Genomic DNA, 24,869 nt, shown 5'->3' with positions numbered 1-24,869 from the left:
TATAAACTATGCTTTTCTCTTAGAATTCCTGCCTTTGTACCCCTTTGTACCCAGTAGCTTGTCTCATCTTTCCACTATTGCCCAGCCCCACCCCTCAATGACTCCTTTGGTTGGGATCCCTGCTGAGAATAAGTTCTGTATGTAGAGGACTGATTCCATCTGAGGTTCTAGGGTTCCTTTTCAAAAAAATTTTTAAATGTTATTTAAATTAAAAAATTTAATTTAATTAATTTATTTTTTTAAAACCCTTACCTTCCATCTTGGAGTCAATACTGTGTATTGGCTCCAAGGCAGAAGAGTGGTAAGGGCTAGGCAATGGGGGTCAAGTGACTTGCCCAGGGTCACACAGCTAGGAAGTGGCTGAGGCCAGATTTGAACCTAGGACCTCCTGTCTCTAGGCCTGGTTCTCAATCCACTGAGCCATCCAGCTGCCCCCCAAAAATTTAATTTTAAACATTCAAAACATTAAATAACAATAAAAATTAATGACAAATTTCCACATAAGTTTTCCAAAGTTATAGGATCCATATTGTCTCCCTCCCTTTTTCCCTCCTCCTTCCTGGAGATGATAAGCAATCTGGATTATACATGTATTATAACTCTAGGCCCCCTTCCCCTCTAGCCAGCTCGTGATGCTATGCTTCCTCCTCTCCTCTCCCCTCTATACTCCATGGCTAGACAGAATTGATGCCTTCCAACTCGTGTGTGTGTGTGTGTGTGAGTTCTGCCGTTATGGGGAAACTAGAAGGGGGGAAGATATGTCATAACGCACAGGCAGTGTTTCTCGCTCTAATGGAGCCCAACATGGGGGGTGGATAGAATGAATGGCATCTGGAAGTGCTGAAGTTCTCCGAAGTCATTTCAGGAGGCTTTTGCCTTTTGGGGTGTTTCGTCTCCTTTTCCATTCGGCGCTGGTTCATTACTCTCACTTGGGTGCATCTGGATTTCCTCTGAGGTTGTTAAGTGGGAGCTATATGTGGAAAATGACTACTCTACCAGCTTGCCGATCATGTGAGTGTAAATCTACTGTCCATTGAGAGCACATCAGAAAGAAGGATGTGTTTCATTGGCTGTAGGAGCAAACCCAAGTTCCAACTGTCTCAGCACTATTGGTAGCCAGCATCTACCTATGCGCCAAGGAATAAAGCTCTCAAGCTTATTGAACTGAATTTAGTTCAGAGTTTCTCAAAGTGGAATTTTGACAGCAATAATCCATCATGTGGGGCTAATCAAGGAAGGCTTCCTAGAGATGAGATTAAAGCAGGAGATGAAGAACACGGATTGGTGGAGAGAAACGGGGAGGACATTCTGGGTGGGCACAATAGGCAAAGACATTCCTGTCTAGGAATAAGAAAAATGTTTCTGGGAGATGGTGCACAGCCTAGCTTGGCTGGGGGCAGAGGAAGGGTATAAGGGAAAAAAGAAAATGAAGGTTGGTGAGCTGAGAGATAAGACAGGAAGCTTTGGGGAGAGGGCCTGCCTCTAAGAACAGGCTAAGGCGTTGGGATTGGGTGTCACAAGAAATAGGGGCCCGCTCCAGATGGGGAGCAGGGTGCTACACGATGCCAGATTAGGGGCCAGATTCGAAGAAGGAGACACCAAAGATGGGGGCTAGGAGCTTTCTGGTTCCCTGGGAGAACTCACTGGGCCTTGGGGATGTATTGCAGAGGGAAGAGGCTGCAGGCAGCCAGATCAATGGCAAGGCTGGTGATAAGGACTACAGAACCGGAAGAGAAGGGGGCAGAGCCCAGAGACATGTTTGTGTCTGGGGGAAGGGGGAATAGGGCCGACAATCTCACTGAGGTAAGCGACTGCCAGTGAGGAACCCCCTCTGCCAATGCAGATGGGCAGCACCTGCTTGGCACCTTCTATTCGGAGAGAGCTGCCTGGGGGTCCTGAGAGATGGACGTCTTGCCCAGGGCTGCACAGCTAGGAGAGCGCTGGCCTGGATCAAGCTCCTTCTGAGGGCTGAGCTGGGTCAGGCAGGCTCACCCTCAAGTGCGGACCCCTGCATAGTCTTCCTTTTCGAATATCAAGGGAGCCTATAAAATCTGGACTCCACAAAAACTCCTTCTGACTCTGAGGCCCCCTGATTTCTACCCACTACAACATACTGCCTCTCCCGAGAGATGCCGCAGAGGGGAAAAATCAACCAAGACCGTAGAGCTGTACACAGGCTGCTGAATGCCAGCATTAGGAAGTGCCAATTGTTAGGAGACACCTGCAAAGAAGAGCAGCAGGGCTCAGAAGGACACCCGGGAGAAACTGAGGAAGAGAAGGCACCGCGGGGGCCCAAGTACCTCAAGGATGACAAACAGGAGTTTGTCAGGCTTTGAGCTTGTGGAGCTGCGTGTGTGTGTGTGTGTGTGTGTGCGTTCGTGGTGCATCTGTGAATATATACATGCACGTCGAGGGGCGTGCACAGCATATAGATGTGTGTGATGTGCAGGTATGTATATGCAGCACTACACTCATCATTGGTGTGTATACACGATCACTGGTGTGCATGCATAGGCTGCATGTGTGCGTTGTGGCATGTGCACACGTGTGCAACACACAGATAATGTGTACTTGAGTGGACACATGCAGTACATTATAGGTGTGTGCCTATGTGTTATATGCAAGTATATGTGTGCTTTGTATATGGCATTCTGTACATATATATATTGCTACATTGTGACTGCATATATGTATGAATATATGTGTTTATATATTGTACATGTGTATGTACCCATGTGTATATGTATGGATAGCAGAAGTGGTGGTCCAATGGTTAGAGCAGTAAACTCTGAGTGGTCCTCTAAGATTCATAGGGACATAGTTGCAGAGTAGGGAGGGACCTCAGAGGCCATCTAATCTGATCCTCCCATGTTACAGTTGAGGAAACTGAGGCCCACAGAGGGGAAATGCCTGGGCTAAGGTCATATAGCTAAACCATGGCAGAGTATAAACTTGAACTCAGGTCCCATGAGTCCAGGTTTAGTGTTCTTGGGTGAAGAGAGTGGTAGGGATGGGAATGGAGAGAAGGAGACGGCATTGAGAGAAGCTGTGGAGGCAGAAGTGACAGGACTCAGCAGCCAACCGGTTGTGGGTAGTGAAGGAGAGGTAAGAGTGAAAAATGGACACCGAGGTTTGGAATGTGAGTGGCTGAGGAACCAGAAGAAGGGGCTTCTCCTCCTGGTAGACAGGAGGACAGAGAACTTGGAGGAAGGAATAGTGGGAGAATTCCATGTTCGAGAAAGCACTGGGGTAGGTTTTGGCTTCCCATGAAGCAAATTTCGCTAATTAGCAGCTAGGGGCCAGACCATGAGGCCAAGCTCTAGCATGGTGAAGGCTCCTCATCAGATTCACAGAGGGCGAGGAGGGCCTAGGCCTACTGCTTCTTTTTGAATTTGCCACTGGGCCTATGAGAACATACTGCACACTAATTGCTAAAGAAAACAACTCCGATGGAGAGTTTCCATACCAACCCCCCTGTCTCCTGCACAGAATCCGTTCTCCCTACCACCCACACATACCTGGGGCCCAGGTGGGCCCTGATCTCCTTTGAAACCAGGCAAACCAGGCTTCCCAGGTGGGCCTGGGTCTCCCCTCCTTCCTTGAACTCGTCCATTTCCTGGAACACCCCAGGGACCTCTAGGCCCTGGAAAACATTCATAACACAAAACAGATGTCTATATCATTAGAAGCAAGAGGGTGAGATATAGCAAGAAACTTTTGGAAAACATCACAATTACCATGTGTCCCTCTCCTCACCCCTAACCCTTGCCCAAGTTTTCTCTTCTGCAGAACAAACACCCTCTAGTCTTTCAACCACATGTGGGCAGTTCTCATCATCAGCAAACTTGGCCTTCACATTGAACTGAAATCTGTCATCTTCCAGGTGACAGCCAATAAAACACTCCAACAGGATGATGGAGCCTCCCTTCAGAGCTTCTCTTCTTCAGGCTACACCTCACAAGTTTCCAGATGGCAAGTATTCAAGGACCTTCACCATCCTGGCCTGATGTTATCCCTCAACTATGGTACCAAAAATGAGAATGAGAGTCCAGATATGGTTTGAGGAGGGCAGAGGACTATCACCATGCTAGTTGTGGGCACTGGGCCACTCTTCAGACGACCCAAGATTACATTAAGCTTTCTTGGTTGCCATATCACAATATTGATTTTTATGCTGCCTGTGAATCCATTAAAAAACAAAAAGCAAAAATATTTATGGACAATCTGCTGTCCGGCCACATCTCTCTCCACCTGGTACTTGTGAAGTTGAGTTTTCTTCCTGAACCAGAGGACAAAACTTTGCTTTTATCCCAATTACATTTCACCTTGCTAGATTCAGTTCAATGTTTTAGTCCAATGATGGTGAACCTTTTTAGAGACTGAGTGCCCAAACTATAACCCTCATTCCACATGTGAGCCATCTCCTTACCCCAGAGAGGGGAAGGAAGTGCTCCCATTGGGCTGCTGGGTAGAGGGGTGGGTGACATGAGAAATGTCCTCAGGTGCATGGAGAAGAGGAGGGGAGCAGCCCCCTTTGGCATGCTTTAACACATGTGCCATAGGTTTGCCAACATGGCTCTAGTTTGTCACTATCTATCTGTATCCTGACTCTGCCATGTGTTAGCTCTCTCTCTTAGCCCTGTGCCACCTGCAAAATGCTAAGCATACCATCTCTGTCTTTATCCATTAATGTCATTGATAAACATGTTAAACAGCAAAGCCCAAGTACAGATCCTTGGGGCACTTCCTTGGAGACCTCCTGCTAAGGTAACATCAAACTGATAGTGATTATTCTTGGAGGCTAGCCATTTGGCCAGTTTCACATCCAACCAATGGCACTACTATCTTGCCCACATCTCTCCATCTTTTTCATAAGAATTGAATGGGATATTTTGTCAAATATAATGCTGCTCTCTAAAATCTCAGTAAAGCATATCTAGAGAATTCCCTTGATCTACTAGTAATGTCAGTAATGTCAGATAGACAGACGGATGGATGGATGGACATATAAACAGACAGACAGAAAGATGGATGAACAGATAGATAAGTGCAGACGGGATAGAGATAGATTCAGGGAGGGGGGAGGGAACCCAACATGGCCTATTCTTTTTTTTAAAAGATTTTTTTATTTTACCAATTACACGTAACAGTTTTCCACATAAGCTTCCTGAAGTTATAAGATCCAAATTGTCTCCCTCCTTCCCTTCCCTCCCCCCTTCCCAGAGATGATAAGCAATTAGCATGACCTATTCTTAGTGCTTAATGAAGCTTTATTGTAACTTTGTGACCTTGACTTCCTTTTTTAGATGCTCATTAGTGATACCTGTAATAATATATGCTAGAATTTCATCATCATCATCATCATCAACCATTAACATGCATTTATTAAGCACTTACTATGTACTAGCATTGTACTGGTCACAAAAGAAAGGCACAAGTGTAGTCCCTGCCCTCAAGGCATTCATGATTTAATGGGGGAAGACAACATGCAAACACCTATGTACATTCCAGAAGTCCATACAGTGAAGGGTAATCTCCGAAGGAAGGCACTAGTGATGTTGAGGGAATAGAGGCCAGAAAAGGCCTCTATGTTTCCTCAGGAACTGAAGGAAGGTCACAGGCCTATAATTGCAGATTCAATTTTATTCCCTTTTTTGAAAGATCATGCTGCCATTCTATACAATCTTTCACATCTCACTGACAGTGGCTTGCCTATCACAGCTGGCAATTCATTTATCAGCTTGGGTCACAGCTTATCAGAACTAAGAGGGCTGAATTCATCAAGGACAGCTCAGCACTTTCTTACTATCCCATTCATTATCTTGGGGATCCTCTATTAGCTATATTTGCCATTGCTTTCTCTGGTCAATATCTTCATTTAACAATTCAACCAACATTACTAAATTCCTATTATTGGCAAGGTGCTGGGCTACCAGGATAAAATCAACATCATTGCTGCCCTTCAGAGACTTATGCTTTACTCGAGTGTAGCAATTTGCAATAAATGTATATGTATATATTATATATCTAAGCAAATAGAAAGGATATAGAAAGTAATTTCAAAAGGGAGAGAGTCATAACAATGGGGAGAAGAGAGGAAGGAAAGAAATATATAGGAGGTGGTACCTCAGTTGGGCTTTTGAGGGATTTTCATTTCAAATCAAGATATTTTATAAGGTAGAGACAAAAGAGTACCTTCTAGACATGGGGACAAGGCAAGGAAGAAGACTATTGTGTACGAAGGATAGTTGACTGGTAGTTTGAATGGAATAGAGAGTATACAAAGGTGAGTAAACTGAAATAAGACTGGAAAGGTTTAGTGTGGAAAGTTGTAAATGGCGGGCTGGTTATTCTGTATTTATCCTAGAAGAAATAGGTAGCTATTGAAGATTTTTGCATATGTGTATCGGGGGGAGGAAGCAGTGTAACATGGCCAGATATCTATATTTTAGAAACATTTATTTGGCATCTATGTGAAGCACAGATGGGAGAAAGGAGAGACTGAAGACAAGGAGAGCAATTTAAAGAGCCTGGTGTAATGTCCATGTAAGAGATGATGAGCGCATCAGCTAGGGTGGAGGTTGCATGGATGGAAAGAAAGGGATGAACATCATAGATAAAGCAGGGGCAGGAACAATTGGACTTTGCCAACTAATTGTAGGACAATGGAAGAGGGAAGCATAATTCACAAAGGCTGTGAGCCTAGATGCCTGAAAAATCTTCAACAATGTCTTCAACAGTGATAAGGAAGTTCGGAAGAAGGTTAGGGGGCAGGTAGGTGACTCAGTGGACAGAAAGCCAGGCCTGGAGTTAGGAGGTCCTGGGTTCAATCTGGCCTCAGATACTTCCTAGCTGTGTGACCCTGGGAAAGTCACTTAACCCTCATTGCCTAGCCCTCACTGCTCTTCTGCCTTGGAACGGATGTACAATATTGATTCTAAGACAAGTTACGGGTTCAAGGTTAAAAAAAAGGTTGCCCTGAGAGGGAAGGCAATGAGGTCTGTTTCAGACTCTTGAACTTCAGATGCCTATAGAATGTTCAAGATGAGATGGTCGATGTGCAGTTTGTAATGTGGGACTGGAACTTAGGAAAAATTAAATGAGAGGCTTGGATTCAAGGACCTCTAAAGTACTTTCCATATCCACATCTAGGAGCTGTGTGTGGCCTTGGACAAGTCATTTCTCCCCTCTGGGTCTTAGTTTCCACACTCTGTAAAATGAGGGGGTTGGGATCAATGGCCTTGAAGGTCCTTTCCAACTGAAGGTCTATGATACTGTAATTGCAGTGAGGAGGCTTTCCAAAAACTTAGTGAGGTCAGTCCTGAGAAAGTAGACCCATGGTTCATTGTTGTTCCCATGCCAAGAAGTTTTCTGGTTTGGCAGAGACCCATCTGAACATTCATTGCATGTGTTCTTCAAGAACCCAGGATCACATGTGCATCACTGGGAGACATCTGAAGAACTCTGTTATTTAAGTAGATGTGATCCAGACCATTTGGAGAGTACAAGTAAACTCTGCCAAAATCAAGTCAAGTAAGAACCTACTATGTGCCAGGAACTGTGCACATAGCACTGAAGGCTAAGCCTTTTGATTTCTGGTGGGAACTCGGTGCTAATGACTTCCAGGTCTGGGAATGAAAAATATCATTCTACCTCAGAAACATCTAGGGCAGCATTGGTGAACCTTTTAGAGATCGCATGCCCAAACTGCACCTTCAAGATACCTGTGAGCCCCCCCACATTACCCCAGAGAGCAGAGGAAGGAAGTGCTCCCATTGGGCTGCTAGGCAGAGGGATGGGGCATGCAAAAATATCCTCAACTGCAGTGGAGAGAGGGAACAGAGCATCACCCTTCGGCATGCATGCCATGCCTTCACCAACACAGGTCTAAGGCTTCTCCTGCAGGGCATTTCCTGCAGATTACCAACACAACCAGAAACCAAGAGTTGACACAGACTATCATTCCTCTAGTGAACTGATATCTTGATTTCAAGCAAAAGAGTCTCCTGTAGAAATACATCTCCAAGAAAGAGTATCAGCCAATGGATTGAATCCAAGGGTTCTTACCCTGTTTTGGGTCCTAGACCCCATTCCTTGGGCAGTGAGGTAGGGGAGGCCCATGACCCCTTTCTCAGAATCACATTTTCAAATACATAAAATAACATGACTAGGATTGTAAAGAAACCAATTTCTTGAAATATGGTTTTTAAAATATTAAAGAAAGAAGTTTGTGGGCCCCAGGCTAAGAACTGTGGCTTATGGAATCTAGGTTAGGCTATTCTTTTCTTTTTTAAAAACCCTTACCTTCTGTCTTAGAATCAGTATCGTGTGTTGGGTTAAGTGACCTGTCCAGGGCCACACAATTAGGAAGTATCCAGGGTCATATTTGAACCCAGGACCCCCCCCCCAGGCCTTGTTCTCAATCCACTAAGCCAACTAGCTGCTCCTTTAGGCTATTATTTTCTATCCATCTCACTCCTTTAGCAAGTTTTCTTTGCCCCCAAACTAAGGTCAGTGGACACGTGTTTGTCAGAGAATCACGGATCTCGAGACCTAGAGATACCTCAGTGGTTACCTAATCCTTCCAGGTCTCTAAGCAGGTCTGAAGATGAAAAACATGGATTTTTCCATTTTAAATGCAATATGACTTCAATAGGGATTATCTGACGCGACCAAGAGAGTTCATGAAACCTGGTGCCCTTTCAAAAGACATTATAAATAAGTCACATGACCTTTTCTGAGAGGTTCTCACCAGGTAGCTGGTAACTTTAGAGATGAGCAAATGAGATGAAGCAACTTGCTCAAGGTCACAAAAACAACAAGCTAGGGACACAGTAAAATAATATAATAATAAACATCTAACCACACACACACAGGCTGATACAACAATATAGATAGTCCCTGCTCAGAGCCTACATTTAAGCATCAGAGGTGGGATTTGAACCCAGGTCCTCTGTCCCTACGATCACTATTCTTTCCAAAAGTCAAAATGATTGAGAGTGAGGGGTAAAAATACCCAGAAAATGGTCCACATTATCATTGTGCAGACATTTCAAGGCAAGTTTACAACCTAGTCCTATTCTGCCTGGCATGTAAGAAAGAAGCAGCAGCCCCAGAGCCGTTCTCTGTGAGTCATGGCCCAGCTGTCCTTTGATAAACTGTAAACAACAGATTGGTTTAAATGGGATGGTCTGGAATAATAAGACGTCTGTCCGTCTGTCCGTCCATCCGTGCATCCATCTATCCATCCATCCTTCTCCTTCCTTCCTCCCTCTTTCCCTCCTTTCGTTTTTTTAAAGAACCTACCTAGCAACCTTGCCTAAATGAGATTTTCTCGGCCAGGCTAAGATGCTGGGCTTTGAGATTGGGGGTCCAGAAAAGAAAGAATTTGTATTAGAAATTAGGTAGCAGCTCAGTCCAAGATAAATAAGCGACTTCGCCAACATGCTGAGAAGAGAGATGGGGCTGCACTGCCGCTTGCTATTTTTGAGAAAGATAACCTTTTCGTGGCCCTCTTCATCAACTGCTAACTTATTAAAAGCCCGTCTTGGTCAGAAGAAGCAGGTGTGGCGAGATCCCTGCTCTCGCAGGCAGCACAGGATCTTGGCTAATCCATCGGCCCTCTAATTGCGGCATTTCTGGGGCCCCGGATTTCGAAATGAACACGGCACTAATGATATACCGGTAAACACCGGCTGTTCCTCGGTACAGTGATCAATAGTCCCCTTCATTTCTGAGAATAACTATGAATACCCAGATGAAAGTCATGGCAGGCAATAAGGCTTCACGAAAAGAAATCCGCATGTAGAGGTCACCGATGGGCCAGACACGTAGTTCTAATTCTTTATGCAGGTTTGAAGATAAAAACACGTGGTTGATTTTTCCATTTTAAATCCAATATGACTTCAATAGGGATTATCTGATGCGACCAGGAGAAGTTCATGAAACCCGGTGTCCTTTCCAAAGAGATCATAAATTAGTCACATGACCTTTCCTGACAGGTGAAAGAAAACAGGGGGCAGGTATCAGGGAGGGGGCGGGGGAAGAGAAGGGAGGGGGCAGCAGCTCTGTGAGATCTCCCAGGACTCCTCCAGTGCAGGAGAAAGTACATTTCTCTCAGAACACAGAGAAGACCGTAAAAACACGAGCCGCCCGGTGAAGAGGCTGACCTTGAGAACCAACGAGGGTCAGAGGTGACCCAGGGCCCCAAGATCGATGCTGGAAGGGTCAGACAGCACGGAGGAGAAAATAAGATTGTTAGTTAGAGGCAGCCCACGTTACTGCACAAGCTGAAAAGCAATCCGTCTTGTATATCATAATCAATACACATGCAGGATCAGTCATACAGAAAGCCAAATATTTTCCAGGGCAATTTATTCTGAAGGCATTATGTGAACCCTGCTCCTGCAGCTCCCTAAAGGTAATGCCTCAGAGACTAATGGGGGATCATTGACTTAGAGCCAGAGGGACCTTGGAGGCCATTCCTCTCCTTTTTTTAGAAGGGGAAACTGAGGCCCAGGGAGGGCAAAGGACTTGCCCAGGCTCACACAAAAATTCCTGGATCTAGAGCTGGAAGAGACCTCAGAGGCCTCCTAGCCCAACTACCTTGCCCCCCGCTTTTTTTTTTACAAATGAGGAAACTGAGGCCCAGGAGGGGGGAAAAGACTTGCCCAGATTCACACAAAGGATCCTGGGTCTAGAGCTGAAAGGGACCTCCAAGGCCTCCGAGCCCAACTTTCCCTTTTTTGTACAAATGGGGAAACTGAGGCCCAAGGAGATGAAGAGACTTCTCTCCAAGGTGTGAACCCAGATTATCTGAGTCCAAATGCATCCATATTCTCTGCGCTGCCCCGCCCCGTCTCTCCACATAAAAGAACCATTTCATTGAGAGCACATCATTTCTTTCATCCAGGGGGCATTTTAAACCCATTTTGTGTTGGTCTGGGATTTTTCTGAGCCTCACTCGAAAACAGTCGTATCTCATTTCTTCATAGAGTCAGCCTGACCCACAGAGTCCCAACAGCCACAAGCTGCCATTACTAGCAACCTCCGTGTTCCTTCAAGAACATGCCATAAAGATGCATTTTGAATTTTAAATAACAGCTTATCAGGGGCTTCCATGCATTACAGCACATTACAGGGAAAAACCCAGCATGCATTTGTTTTTGGTTGAACTCGGAGAAATGAGAATTTTGAGTGATGCTATTTCTTGGAGGTGTGAAGACTGTCAGGAATTTTAAAAAATGTGACATGCAAGATTACATGAAAATCACAGAAACTATCACTGATACGTCATCATGATTCAACGCCGTTATTGAGCCGGGCCAGTCTGCTCTAGAAAATCAAGGAAATAACAGACTTGTTAAAGTAAAAGAAAAATAGTCGGGGGAAAGATAATTCAGGCTACCATTAACTGTCTGCAGTGTTTGTAAACACAATTCCCTCTTAGAAGTCTTGCTGTAAGTTGTAGAACACTGACTATTACAGCAGAAAAGTAGAGCATGGTGGGAAACACACACACACACACACACACACACACACACACACACGGAGTCAGAAGGCCTGAGGACACTGGCAGCTATGCTCCATAACAGCTTTGTTACCTTGGGCAAGTCTCTAGGGCTCTGAGTCTAACTATTTAATATAAACTGCAAAGTACTCTGTAGACAAAGAAGATGGTTATTAGTGTGTCTGTTCATACACTAATATATATGTGTATATGTAAATGCAGCAAATACACTTTGTTAAATCCAAGAGGCTAGAACATGGTGGTGCTGCGTGGTTAGAGGCTGGGCCTGGAGTCAGGAAGACTGACTCATTTTCTCAACCTCAAATCCAGCCTCCTAAATTTACTCGTTATGTGACCCTGGACAAGTCACTTCTGTTTGCCTCAGTTTCCTCATCTGTAAATGAGCTGGAGAAGGAAATGACAAACCACTCCAGTATCTCTGCCAAGAAACCCCTAAATGGGGTCACCAAGAGTCAGACCTGACTGAAAATGACTGAACAACAAAAGAACACGGAAGTAGGCATGTGGGCTGGCTGTCCACATTGTCCACATTTCCTTAAGCTCTGACTCCCACCTCCCCACCTGGAGATGTATACATATGTGAATATGTTCCTCCAGTAGAATACAAACTCCTTGAGGACAGGGGCTGCCATTTTTTGGCTCTGGAACTCCAACACGTAGCTAGCACAGTGCTTGGCACACAGTACTCACTTAATAAACCATTGGAAGGCAGGGATTATTTCCTTCTTTGTTCTTCTCCTCTGGGTACCTACCTAGCACAGTGCGTAGTAGGGGTGTATAATAAATGCTTGCTGATGGATTGGTGGTGTAAAGATCAAACGAGATTGCAAAAGGTAAAGAAAAGCGCAATGTAAATGTCAGCGCGGCTCTGACTGAACATTCTCCAGGCAGAATTCATTCTGGGTAAGAGAACAGAGTTTGGCTCCATAATGAGCAACAGATATGAGAATATCCACATCTGGGGCTGCAATTCAGAGTTAGTGCCTAGCCATTTTATTTGCAAGTGGAGAGGGCTGATTAAATATGTAGCAGCTCTTAGAACAATACCCATTAAAAAGAGGCTTGATGATTGAATTTGAGTTGGTGACAAGGCAACCCGATCAAAGAACAGATGAAGACTTCCTGAACTGGGGTTTTCTAACTTAATGTTGTTCCCAGTTCTATGCGGCCAAGTCAGCTTCATGCCCGGGCCCTCTATCCACTAGGTGCCAGAATGGAGGTCCAGGGAAAACAAAACAGAAAAAAGAAAGCCGGGCTTCAGAAATAAGTGATAATTAGCCAAGGCAACGCCATCATTTGGATACTCTGCTTTAACAATGGTCGATTTCAGGTTCCAGTTTTCTCAATTGAGGCAAGACAGAAATGATAGCCTAATATGACCAGGGGCCCATACTCTGAGGACCCAGGAAAGGTCATCATTCATTCCTTCAAGGCACGCTCTAGCCTTCCCTCTGACTTGGTGAGAGTTTAATGTTAATGGATGAAAGGAAGGGGACCGATCTCACTTCCATCTTGTCTGTCACAGAGAAAAAATTTTCATGCTGGGTAGAACAAACATAGTTGAGAGGGAATTGAAACTCCAGATAGGTGAGAAGATAGTAATGGAGCACCTAGCAGCTTGAAATAAGTTCAGGGCTCCTGATCTGAACCAATTACACCTCCAAGAAGTAAAAGAACTTGGGCTGAACTTTGGTTGGAGAACTCCACGGAATTGTGGACAGTGGGAAAGGGGCCTGGAAATGGACACATTTTCTGGTGGATTCTGTAAAGACTGGTAAACATGGCATGGGGCCCCTGGAGAATCAAACCCCTTTGGCTCTGGAGGTCAGCCATGGGGTCCCACTTTCCAGACTGTCAGGGGCCACGCCTGGCCCTCTACCTTTAAAAGCTGGCGCTAGCCATGCCTCACTTGACCCACATTTTACAATTCTGCAACAGAAATCTACAGTGTTGAGCTCCTCCCCTTTGACTCCACTGCCCATCCTGGCAACTTGACAAAACAAAAGAGCCCTCCCTGACCACCATGCCCTTTATGTGTTATCTCCCCCAATCCGAATACAAGCTTCTTAAGGAGTGGCTTTACTTCTGTGTATCTCTATCTCTAGCACAGTGTAGGATGCATTGCAAGTGACTAACAAACACTGTTTATCAACAGCTGGTTTGTGAGCGTGCAATATTAGTTAGGAGGGATCACACGGGTCATTTAGTCCGACAGACAACTCAGTACAGATCCCCTCAACTATATCCCCAAATGGTCATCCAGACTTTGCTCAGAGGCCTCCTGGTGCAACCAACTCCGTATGTGGGCAGCTGTCAGACAGCATTTCATTAACGTTGAGCCAAACTCTGTCATCTTTTAGGTAAAGTCCATCAGACACTCAAATCTGACCAGAGAGTCTCCCTGAAGGCTTCTCTTCTTTAGCTTAAATATCCTTAGTTCCTTTAGTCGTCAGATGACAAGAACTTAAGGCCTTTCACCATCCTGGCCCTAGGTCCTTTCTAAACTGTAGCACCCATAGTAGAAAACAGCACATCAGACATCATCTGATCATGGTAAAGGCCAGCAGGACTACTCCTTCCCACTTCATGGGTGCTACTGTTCAAGGAAGTCTAAGAAGGCACTGGTATTTTGGGCTACCAAAGAACACTATTAACTAATGCTGAGTTTGTGGTGCAATTAAAAACCAACAACAACCCAACAACATTTTTTTTCACCAGACAAACTTGTCAAGCCATGCCTCTCTCTCCCCATCTTGTACTTCTGAAGTTGATTTCTGGGACCCAATTGAAAAACTTTACATTTATTCCTCTTATACGTCTAATAGCTTAAATTAGATTATTCTTTTTCCGACCAATGTTGTAGCCTTTAAAAAATCTTTTTCGATCACAACTTTGCCACTTAGTTTTCTCTTCTAACACTATGCCAAGCTGCAAAATGATAAACCTGCCATCTATGCCTACATCCAAGTCATTGATAAAAATGTTAAACAGCACAAGGCAAAACAGATCCCTGGGGCACCTCACTGGAAAACTTCAGCCAAGTAGACAATGAACCATTAATAAACAACTCATTGAGTCCAGCTATTCCACAGGTCCACATCCATCTAATTGTACTATCACCTAGTTCACATCTCACCATTCCATATGACTCAGTGTAAGAGACTTTTTCAAAAGCTCTAGGTAAGTGACACCTACAGCACTCTCTTAATCTTCTAGTCCAGTGATGGCAAACCTTTTCGAGATGGAGTGCCAGGCCCTATCCCCACTCTACCCCTTAGACCAAGTGCTGTGCCCACACCCTACCTGAGACCTTGTACCATGCCCCTTTCTCCAACTGAGTGCTGGACAGGGGAAGGAGAAAGTGCTCCCATTGGGCTACTGGGCAGAGGGGTGGGTGAAAGAATGTTCTCAGTGAGGAGGAGGGGAGTGACCCTAGCACTCCATTCCCCTCCAACTCTGCCATGTACTTTTATTGGGCTGGGGATGTGAAAACATGTCATCAGGCACAGTGGAGAGGGGGAGAGGAGCAGCTCCACCCAAGTCCCTCAGCCTTTCTAGTAATGAACTTGGGGGGGCATGCCCACAGAGAGCACTCGATGTGCCATCTTTGGAACCCATGCCATAGGTTCGCCACCACTGTTCTAGTCTAATAGCCCTGTCAAAAAAGAAAATGAGGTAAGTGAGGCATGACATATTTTTGTTGAAGTCATGCTAGTTTGTTGTGATCATGGCTTCCTTTTCCAGATGTTCACCAGCCATCTCTTTAATAAGTCATTCTAGAATTTTGCCAGGAATCAAAGCCAAGCTACCTAGTCTATTGTCCTATACTTCCATTACAGATTATTTTGTTTACTGTTCATTTACAGACTCATTTCTCTTTTGAAAATCCAAGCATTTGTTCTCTCCAGTCCCATAGTACCCCCCCTGCTTCCTACAATCTTTCAAACATTTCTGATAGGGGCTCAATCATTTCATTAGCCAGTTCTTTTGGTACCTGAAGGTGTAGTCCACCTGGGAGAGATGACTTGAATTCATCAAAGGAAAGAAGGAAGGAAGGAAGGAGGAAAGAAATAAATAAATAAAGGAAAGGAAGCATTTATTAAGCACCTACTTTGTCTTAGGCACTGTACTAGGTGCTCTGGAGTTTTTATCTCATTTGAGGCTCACAGCGACCTTGGAAGGTCACTGTGCTATTATAGATGTTATTATTATTCTCATTTTACAGTTAAGGAAACTGAGACTGACAGAGGTTAAGTGACTTGCCCAGGGTCACATGGCTAGTCATTAGTTGGGGCAGGATTTGAACTCAGGTCTTCCTGAATCCATTTCTAGTGCTCTATTCACTTGCCTTGATGGAAGGATAATTTGATGTTTTAGAAATTATGGCATTAGGAAACTAAGTAGGAAGCAAAGGTCTAAGCTCAGAGGTAAACTATCTTTTTTTAAAACCCTTACCTTACATCTTGGAATCAATATTATGTATTAGTTCTAAGGCAGAAGAGCTGTAAGAGCTAGGCAACTGGGATTAAGTGACTTGCTCAGGGTCACACAGGTAAGAAGTGTCTGAGGCCAGATTTGAACCCAGGATCTCCCATCTCTCTGTCCACTGAGCCATCTGGCTGCCTTGAGGTAAACTATCTGTGAGAATACTAAGAGTCCCTGAAAAAAATCCATCACCTCAATGGCATAAAGCCAAGAAAATCTTTTTTTTAATCTTTGTCTCAGAATCATAGATAATAATAAACACAGTCAGACCTTACAATTAGGTGAAAATATTCACAATGAATCATCAGTCTCCCACTGGGCAACTCTTGGCACTGTGTTTTGGGGTGTGTACAGTTCACACCAATCAATTAATCAACCGGCACTTATTAAGTAATTACTGTATGCCCGGCACTAGGGTTAGATCCTGGAGATACAATTACAAAGGAATGAAACAGCCCCTTCTCATTAGGGCCATGCATTCTAATGGTGAGATGACATATATATTGTATATATATATACACACATAAGACATACTGTTTTATTGGCAATTTTAAGCATTTATGGACACATAAACTGATACGTATTTATATATAATTTAATAAATAAGTATATTTTATATATAAATATAATAAACATGCCTATATTTTGTATATAAATACAATGAACATGCATCTATTTATATACATATAAGGATATATTATAGCTAAAAAGAATAAACATGTTTATATTTTATATATAAATAGATATAATTTATACAGAAATAGAATGAACAAGTCTGTATTTTATATATAAATATGATAACTAAGCATGTATACATAATAAATATAGGCTGAATGAATAGAAAAGCAAAAGCTAGCAGTGACAGTCCAGGGTGTTTGGGAGGAAGGGCACACAATAGCCATTGGGGGTGTGGGAAAGGCTTCATGTAGAAGGAAGACGCCAATGTGATTTGGTGCCAAGGAGGGAGAGCAGCCTCAGCCAAAGCAAAGAGACTTGAGGTGGCGTGTCAAGTGTGAGGAAGAGAGGGGACAGCTCAGCTGAATTGTAAAGTACAGGAAGAAGAGCACTACTGTCCCCGAGGCTGGGGAGGTGCGTTGGGGCCAAGTGGCCGAGGGCTTTCAAAGTGAAATGGAGGAATTTCTGTTTGACCCTAGACAATGGAGTCACTGGAGTCAACTGAGTGGGGGAATAATATGATCAAATGACACGTGCACAGGATCAAACCAGGAGTAGCAAGCTGTTGTGGTGTGGATTTTCTGGTGTGTCCTGTTAGGTCACTTAAATCTGATAACTTCATTAGAATGTAAGCTCCATGAGGGCAGGAGCTGGTTCACTTTTGTCTTTGTGTCCCCAGCACATGGGCTTAAAGTCTGGACTTGCAATTTCACTAGTATCAACACTTTCTCCTTAACTTGGTTTCAAAGAGTTGCCTAAGGGACACTGAAAAGTTAAGTGACTTACCCAGGGTCACACAGCCAGGATTGGAGGCAGGCCTTGAAACAAGGCCTCACCAACTCTCTAACCACTATGGCATGCTGTCTCTCAAATGTTTGTTGATTGAATGCAAAATCTTGAGTAGAGGACTTTGTCTTAGGGAAATGCATGAAATCCAAAGAGTACAGATACTGAACTATTTGTGATTTCCGACAGAGAAAAATATGGAGTAATAAAAAATTGGTTATTAGATAGCCCAATTACTTCTGTATTTGCAAGTCTCTCCTTGATGGGTTTTGGCCAACAATTAGCTTCAGCAATTCCCAAAGGAGGACAGAATGATGTTTTCCGCTACAGATCTATGACAAAGAAAGTCACAGATAACTGGACGCTGATTCTGCTTGTTAGCAAAATTGGAAAGAAATGCTAAATTGACTTTCCTAATTAAGTGACTCCTCACTGCTGGCTGGAGACACCGGGCACTAGAATGTACTCAGATCGTACAGTTTTTAGCCAAAACACGAGAATTGATTTGGCATATTATACTGCTAATATTATACGTTAATATGCTTGGCAATTGAAAGCACACACAATATATACACATTAACATACTTGACAATTTTAAGCATTTATGTACACACACACACTGAACAGTGTCTATATATGTGTGTATATATACATATAGGTGTGTGTGTGTTTAAGCATTGCTTCTGCTGTGTGACCCTGGGCAAGTCACTAAACCTTTCAGAGTCCCAGGCAGCTCTCTGGTGCTATAAGTTACAGGGGAGATGCCAGTCTCCAGTGGTAGTAGGAACTACCTACATCCAATTAAATCCTGGGTTTTAAAAAGTTTAATTTAATTGAAATACAATTAATTAAGGAAAATTAAAATGTTTAATTAGATGTCGTTTTAAAAAAATTGCATACTCATGGCGGGCAATGTGGTATAACGGTTATGGAGCTCTGTGTGTGTGCCTGTATATGTGTGTTGAAGCACTGCTTCGGCCATGTGACTCTGGGTAAGTGTCCCAGGCAGTTCTCTGCGACTGAAGGGAGTTTTCTATCACCACGCCATCTTGGGTGGGGGCCAGAAGTCGGCACAGGCAGAGAAGGCTCTCCGTTCAGACAACGCTATCATTTGAGCGCGAAGGGGCTAAGTTGCAGGACCCAGAAAGGATGAAGTCCAATGTGAGCATTAGAAAACGGGACGAGGGCACGAACGCTGCCGGCAACTCCAGTATTCCACCCGAGCCTTTCACTACAGCGTTAGTTCGGCACTGCTAGATTCGGAAAGCTTATTACACTCATAGATCTCTCCTCAACCCAAACCATCAGTTCCCCAAAGCACACACTGGTGTATTTTGACAGACAGGAAGTCGTTTTCATAATAATCATTACTCTCGGCTCATACTAAGACAATCCGGCTTAAACTTCTGAGTGGAGTTCACAGAAGAAATGCAAGCGTCCAGAAGAAGCAATTGCTCTTATTTATTTATTGTTCCCCACCGTAGTAAAACTGGAAAGATAGCGGGGTGGTGCTCTCTTTGTTGGTTTGTTCAGAACTGACGGCCACACTGCGACAGCGACAGCGACAGCGAGCTAACTAATTTCCCTGCTCCTTTGAATAAAATGGCGGTATTACTCCAAACAGCAAAGTGATCAGGGTTGGCCCTCCCCACCCCCCTGAATTAGTGCTCATTCAACCAGGGTACAATCCCATTTTCCCCCTAGACAGAGAATGTGGCCGAGCAACCCGTCACTGGGGGTTGCTCAGCCCCTCCAGAAACATTCACATCAGAGCAGGGACAGCCAGCTAGGGAACGGATGTTCTGTTGTGAGCACAGCCCACGATCTCAGTGAATCTGAGGCGGCCGTACAGATCTCGGCACATTAACTACAATATTAGCGAACGCACTATTAGCATGAATTAGGCGGCATTTGGAAGCCCAAATGCAGAGACTTTCAAGTACTTGGAAGCGAGGGGCCAATTATTTTGTTGCTTTCATTGGAGATTTCACTTGCTTTTTAATCAATGAGAGCCAAGTTTTTAATTACCAGAAATATAAAAATGGAAAATGGAGTCTCGAAAAGCTGTCGATAAAAGACCACCAGTGAGTGCCTGGGCGCAGCAATATTAACCCAGGATGAAAATGAGATTTTCCAGAATTAGCAAATGGAACTACCCCACACAGACACTGAATGAAAAGGTGAACATTGGATGTAGAATTGACTCTGCGGGAACAGTGTTAACGTAAGAAAGATGAGATCCAGCCATGAGCTTGGGCCGAGGAGCTCACTATCCAATTTGATCATGCTGGGATGCTGAAGAGAAATTTGATTGTCCTGTTCCTAGGAAAGATGAAATCTGTTTATTGTGCCAATGACATTGAATCATGCAGCCAACTTTGGAGCCGTTTTTTTGGTCCGGTCCAAAAAAGTAGATTGGGTGCCCATGAAAATTATTTCTGGGATATTAGAATTCTGTCTGCTCTGCAACATGGCCATGGGATTTCATTGCCAGGTTATCAGCAGAGCTTTCCCTTCAACAAAGAGACTAATATGTCAGTTACTGAGTTTTACTTCCACTCTAAGTAAATGAGGATGACATCCATTATCAAGAGGAATTGGTGGATGCCATGGAAATCAATGGAACTGGGCATAAACCAAGCTGTTTACTTGGAGCATAGCCCTGAGTTACAAATTTAGTCTAGCTCTAAACAATAAATAACCTAGCAGCAAGACAAAATAATAGACAGTAATAGGACCATTTTCCTGATGCTCCCACATGTACCTGGTCTCCCAGGAAGACCTTGGGGCCCAGGGTTCCCTTTAGGACCTTCTTGATTTCGACCTGGAGAGCCGGGAAGACCGTGGGGCCCTTGTATGCCAGGGAAGCCAGGAAAGCCCTGTACACCCTTTTGGCCTTGAGGGCCAGGGTTTCCTGCAGGGCCTGGCGAGCCTTCATCACCCTTCTCCCCTGTGAAATGGAAAGAACAAGATTATAGTGCAAATTACAACAGAGACTTAGAAATTATTTTTAGGTACAAAATATTTATAATCACTAGACTGGCCCTTTGTGGAATTTAGCTATACTCCTAGATTACCCCATAACCCATTCTCTCACAGTCATAAGATTTCAGACTTGGATAGGACCTCAGTGGCCAACTAGGCCAATGAAGGCCCAAAAAAGAATTCCTGCCTGCTGCCCCAACAACATACCTAACATATACTTCTCTAGCCTCAGCCTAAACGCCTCCTGTGAAGGAGAACCGAACACTTTCTGAAGCAGTCTGTTCTTCTTTTGGGTTACTTTGAATGTTAGCACGTTTTCCTGACAACAAGCCTTAATTGGGGTCGTCTTCTCTTCACTGCTACTGGTGTGCCCTCTGGGACCAAAAAGAACAAGTCTAATTTCTTCCCCACATGACAGCCTTCCACATACTTGAGGACTGCTGTCTTGTTCCCCCTAACTCTTCGCTTCTACAGGCTAGATACCCCCTTTTACTAGAGAAGGTCCTTCCTGAAAGGTTTGAATCCAATACTCAAGATTTGGCCTGGCCAAGGCATAAAACTAGGGGACTCTCATCTCCTTATACTGGAAGCCAGGCCTTTCTTAACAGCCCAAGGGTCCATTATGCTTAACAAGCACCACAAGTACAACTCGAGTCACTTATTATCTCTCTTGAGAGAGAGAGACGAGGGGTGTGCTTCACTGTCAGCCTCCAGGAATCATGAGGTTCTAGCTCCCACTCATACTGGCAAAAATGACAAATGTTGGAGAGGCTGGGGGAAAACAGGCCCATTAATGCACTGCTGGGGGACCTATCAATTAGTACAACCACTCTGGAAAGCAATTTGGAACTATAGTCCACAAGCAGCTACGAAATTGTGTACAACCTTTGACCCAACGACACCATGGGGTACATCCCAGACATCAAAGGAAAAGATTATGTAGAAAGAGATTCTGACAGCTCTTTCTGTAGTTTCAAAGAACTAGACGCTGAGAGAATTCCTATCTTTTCGGGGATGGCACATGAATGCAATGGGAGACTATTGTACTGTATGAAATAATAAAAGGAATAATTATAGAGAAGTCTGAAAAGATCTGTCTGAACTGAAGCAGAGGGCAGTGTGCAGAAGCTAGAGAAAAATAACATTGTAAGGACAAATGACTTTGGGAGATTTATGGATTCTGTTCAATGCCATGTCCACCATTTAATTCTTGAGCCTGGCCCAGGCTTCCTGGCCAATTTCAATGGTAGAATTTTGGTCCGTGGAATCCTACCTATGCTTCCTCTGAATCTTTTGAAATTTGTTCTCTCCAAATCCAAAAGTAAATGCCAGCCTATTCCTGGCTTACCTCTCCCTTTCGATTACAAACTTTAATATGTAGTAGTCATTTCCCTCCACCCCCTCACCCAACCACTCCTTGCCCCAAGGTTACTATGACAACCAACTTCTCCCGGTTGTCAAGAATCTTATCTAGAAGAGGATTTCTCACAGTTGCCCCAATTTCAACCTTACCAGGAAATCCTGGCATCCCGGGGGGTCCTGGGAATCCAAATCCTGGTTGACCTGTCATGACACACCAGCAAGCCCCAGTATTAATGACACAACTCAGAACAAATGGTCTGGCATTATTTCATATTTCAATTCATAATAAATGCCTTATTTAAATCCTAAAGTGACACAAGCATCCTTCTGGCACTACGTATTAAATATATACACACATCGGACAGCATCAGCACTGGATAAAGGTTATATTTTGACAGAGAAACTTGGTCATGGTGGCTAGCGACTTTCTGGACTACCTGATTACAGATCTGGAAAGTTTTACATCATGGAAGGAAGATGGCTTGATGGACAGAAGTGAGACATAATTCCATAAATGAAGGAGTTGAAAAAGCAAGGAAAGACTGTCAACGGAGAGGAGTATATGGAGACTTTAAGCTTGAATGATATCAGCAAGACAGAGGAGGCAATGGGAAGAAGAAGTGGGAAGATATGGTATTTTGTAAGGACAACACTGTTAAGGAGAATAGGAGATGGTTGGTTAGAGAGAAACTACCGTACCTGGTTCACCTTTCTGCCCAGATGGCCCAGGAATCCCATCTTGACCAGGCTTTCCTTTCTCTCCTGGAGATCCTGGGAGACCAGGATGGCCCTGAATGCCTATAGAGCAAGACACAAATGTTATAAGTTACCAAAAACCTTTCCAATAAGCAACCTCCTGTCTTCCCACAGTCCCTCACTTATTACCCCAAACGACTAAGTCGCATACAATTTCTCTTCCACATTATCTTTGAAAATAAAACTTCTTCCAAGTACCAAAGGCCAAATCAGAAACTGTCTATTCTGAACCTTTGACTTTGGGGCTGATTCTGGGATATGTATGTGGGGAGGGGAGGGTGGGTGGAAAATGTGAGGGGATGTATTTACTAGAACCAGATTCTGCAGGTGGGGAACACTGGGGCCCAAAGAAAGGATGAACCTCTTGCTAGCAGCTGTCTAACAGCCAATCCTGGGCCAGCCTTTCAGAAATTCAGCTACAGAATGGCTGCCAATTGAGCTCCAAAGATAATCATCCATAATGGTAATAGTCTGAAATAGCTTTGTGAGAAAGTACGCTCTGTAGCTAGAACAAGAAGTCAGTAACTGGTCGAAAAGTCTCACCCCCTGGAAGAACTGGGCCTACCCAAAAGGAGTTTCAATCGCTGTAATTATGATATAACATCATACTTACCTACAGGACCGGGTTGTCCTGGGATACCAGGGCTTCCAGGTGGGCCGTCCAGACCTTTGGGTCCAGGAAGGCCTGTAGTACCTGTGGAAATGAGATGGAGAATCAAAATTTACAGAGTTGGCATGAAAACACAATAAAGAACAGAAATGAAACAGATAAGATGTTGGTGCTTATTGGGTATAATTGGTTTGGGGGGATAATTTCAGGTTGGAAAATCACTTGTTAACATTGTAACATTCACCACAAGGCAAACAGTCCCTAACATCATAGCACACCAGTCTTGAATCCATTTGCTCTAAAATGTAATATTTAGAAAAATCGATTTAGAAACTAGGCAGCCTATCACTATAAATAACTCAGCCTATCAGACGCTTTTAGCCTAGGATATTCAACTGGTTATGTTTCCAAAGGACATTGCCTCTTTTCTTTTATTACTCGATCTAGTGAGTGGCAAGCATATCAAGTGAACCAGGCCATGTTGGTGAAATGGAAAGGTGCTAGAGAAGATCAAAAGAGCTACCTTATTGCTGCTCTACTTCCTCCTCTCTAGTTCAGTGGTGGGAGAATGACGATAACAAAAACTCAACAGAAATGTCACATCTTTCAGAGGATCCACACCAATGTGGTAAATAATGCTTGTTTTTCCACTGCCATAACTTCGGGTAGAGGTGTTTGAAAGAATGGGCCAGCTGGTCTAAGTCAAATTTCTAAACCACAGTATCTAATGTATTTAAGTATATCAGCCTCCTAGAAAGTATCTCTAACTGCTGTGCTGTAAAAAACAGCTCATGGAATACTTTTAATACCACCAAAAGTATATCTCTAAAGCCAAAAAGTTAGAATTGTTTGCAAGTGTAAAGCAAGAATGTCCCCTCTCTTCCATTAGTTGACAAAGTCCTAGATATGCAATCTATAGCAGTAAAGAAAGTGAGAGAAATGAATGAAACAGAAATCATCAAAAAGAGGTAAATGGGCCCTATTTTCAGATTTGATGGTTGACTTAGAAAACCCCAGAGAATTAACAAAGAAACTAACAAGAAGAAGAATAGTTTTAGTAAAGCAATAGGTTGCAAAACAAATCCACAAAAATCATCAGCATTTCTACAATAACACTAACAAAGACCATGAGAAAGCAAGAAGAAAACTCCATTAAAAATAATATTCATAAAATATCTAAAAATTAACCTACCGAGACACACGACTTGCATAAATTTAACCTTCTAAGAGCTCTTTATTGATATAAGGATAAGAGAGGCCTGCATCTATGATTGTATTGGTATGGAAAACTCCCTGGACATAAAATTCTCTCTACCGATTCAAGACACTATCTTCTCTGCAACTTACCATACTATGCTGCCCCTCTACAGATATAAAGGAAGAGAACTATTTGGAGAAATAGTTGTTGTTTGTGACTGAGCTATGCCAATTAGGACAAATGAAAGTACAACCTAAATTTATAGATTTAATACTACATCAAACTACCAAGAAGATACTTTATAGAACCAGACAAAATAATAACAAAATCCTTTGGAGAATCCCTAAGAGAATGATCTAGAAGGGAAGAGGGCCAAGCATGATCAGATCTCAAATTATATAATAAGGCAATAATCATCAAAACTATTCAATAGTCACTTAAAAACAGAAAAGTGGATCAGTGGAATAGACAAGATAAGTGAG

At 43.6% G+C, this 24,869-nt stretch overlaps 1 protein-coding gene across 1 annotated transcript in view; it reads right to left on the bottom strand.

Annotated features, from left to right (window-relative positions):
- The window catches only part of COL4A6 (collagen type IV alpha 6 chain), a 216,767-nt gene that overhangs the window by 17,153 nt on the left and 174,745 nt on the right, over positions 1–24,869 (bottom strand). Inside the window, exons 37-41 of the mRNA XM_056809860.1 lie at positions 23,193–23,299; positions 22,523–22,621; positions 21,974–22,024; positions 20,241–20,426; positions 3,519–3,643 (exon numbers count right to left, since the gene is read on the bottom strand). Coding sequence (XP_056665838.1) covers positions 3,519–3,643; positions 20,241–20,426; positions 21,974–22,024; positions 22,523–22,621; positions 23,193–23,299 — 568 coding nt within the window. The remainder of the gene's footprint in view (positions 1–3,518; positions 3,644–20,240; positions 20,427–21,973; positions 22,025–22,522; positions 22,622–23,192; positions 23,300–24,869) is intronic.

Source organism: Monodelphis domestica, chromosome X (assembly GCF_027887165.1).
Source record: "Monodelphis domestica isolate mMonDom1 chromosome X, mMonDom1.pri, whole genome shotgun sequence".
Taxonomy (NCBI): domain Eukaryota; kingdom Metazoa; phylum Chordata; class Mammalia; order Didelphimorphia; family Didelphidae; genus Monodelphis; species Monodelphis domestica.
The sequence above is the reverse complement of the archived record's forward strand: the minus strand, read 5'-3'. Positions and strand labels throughout refer to the sequence as shown.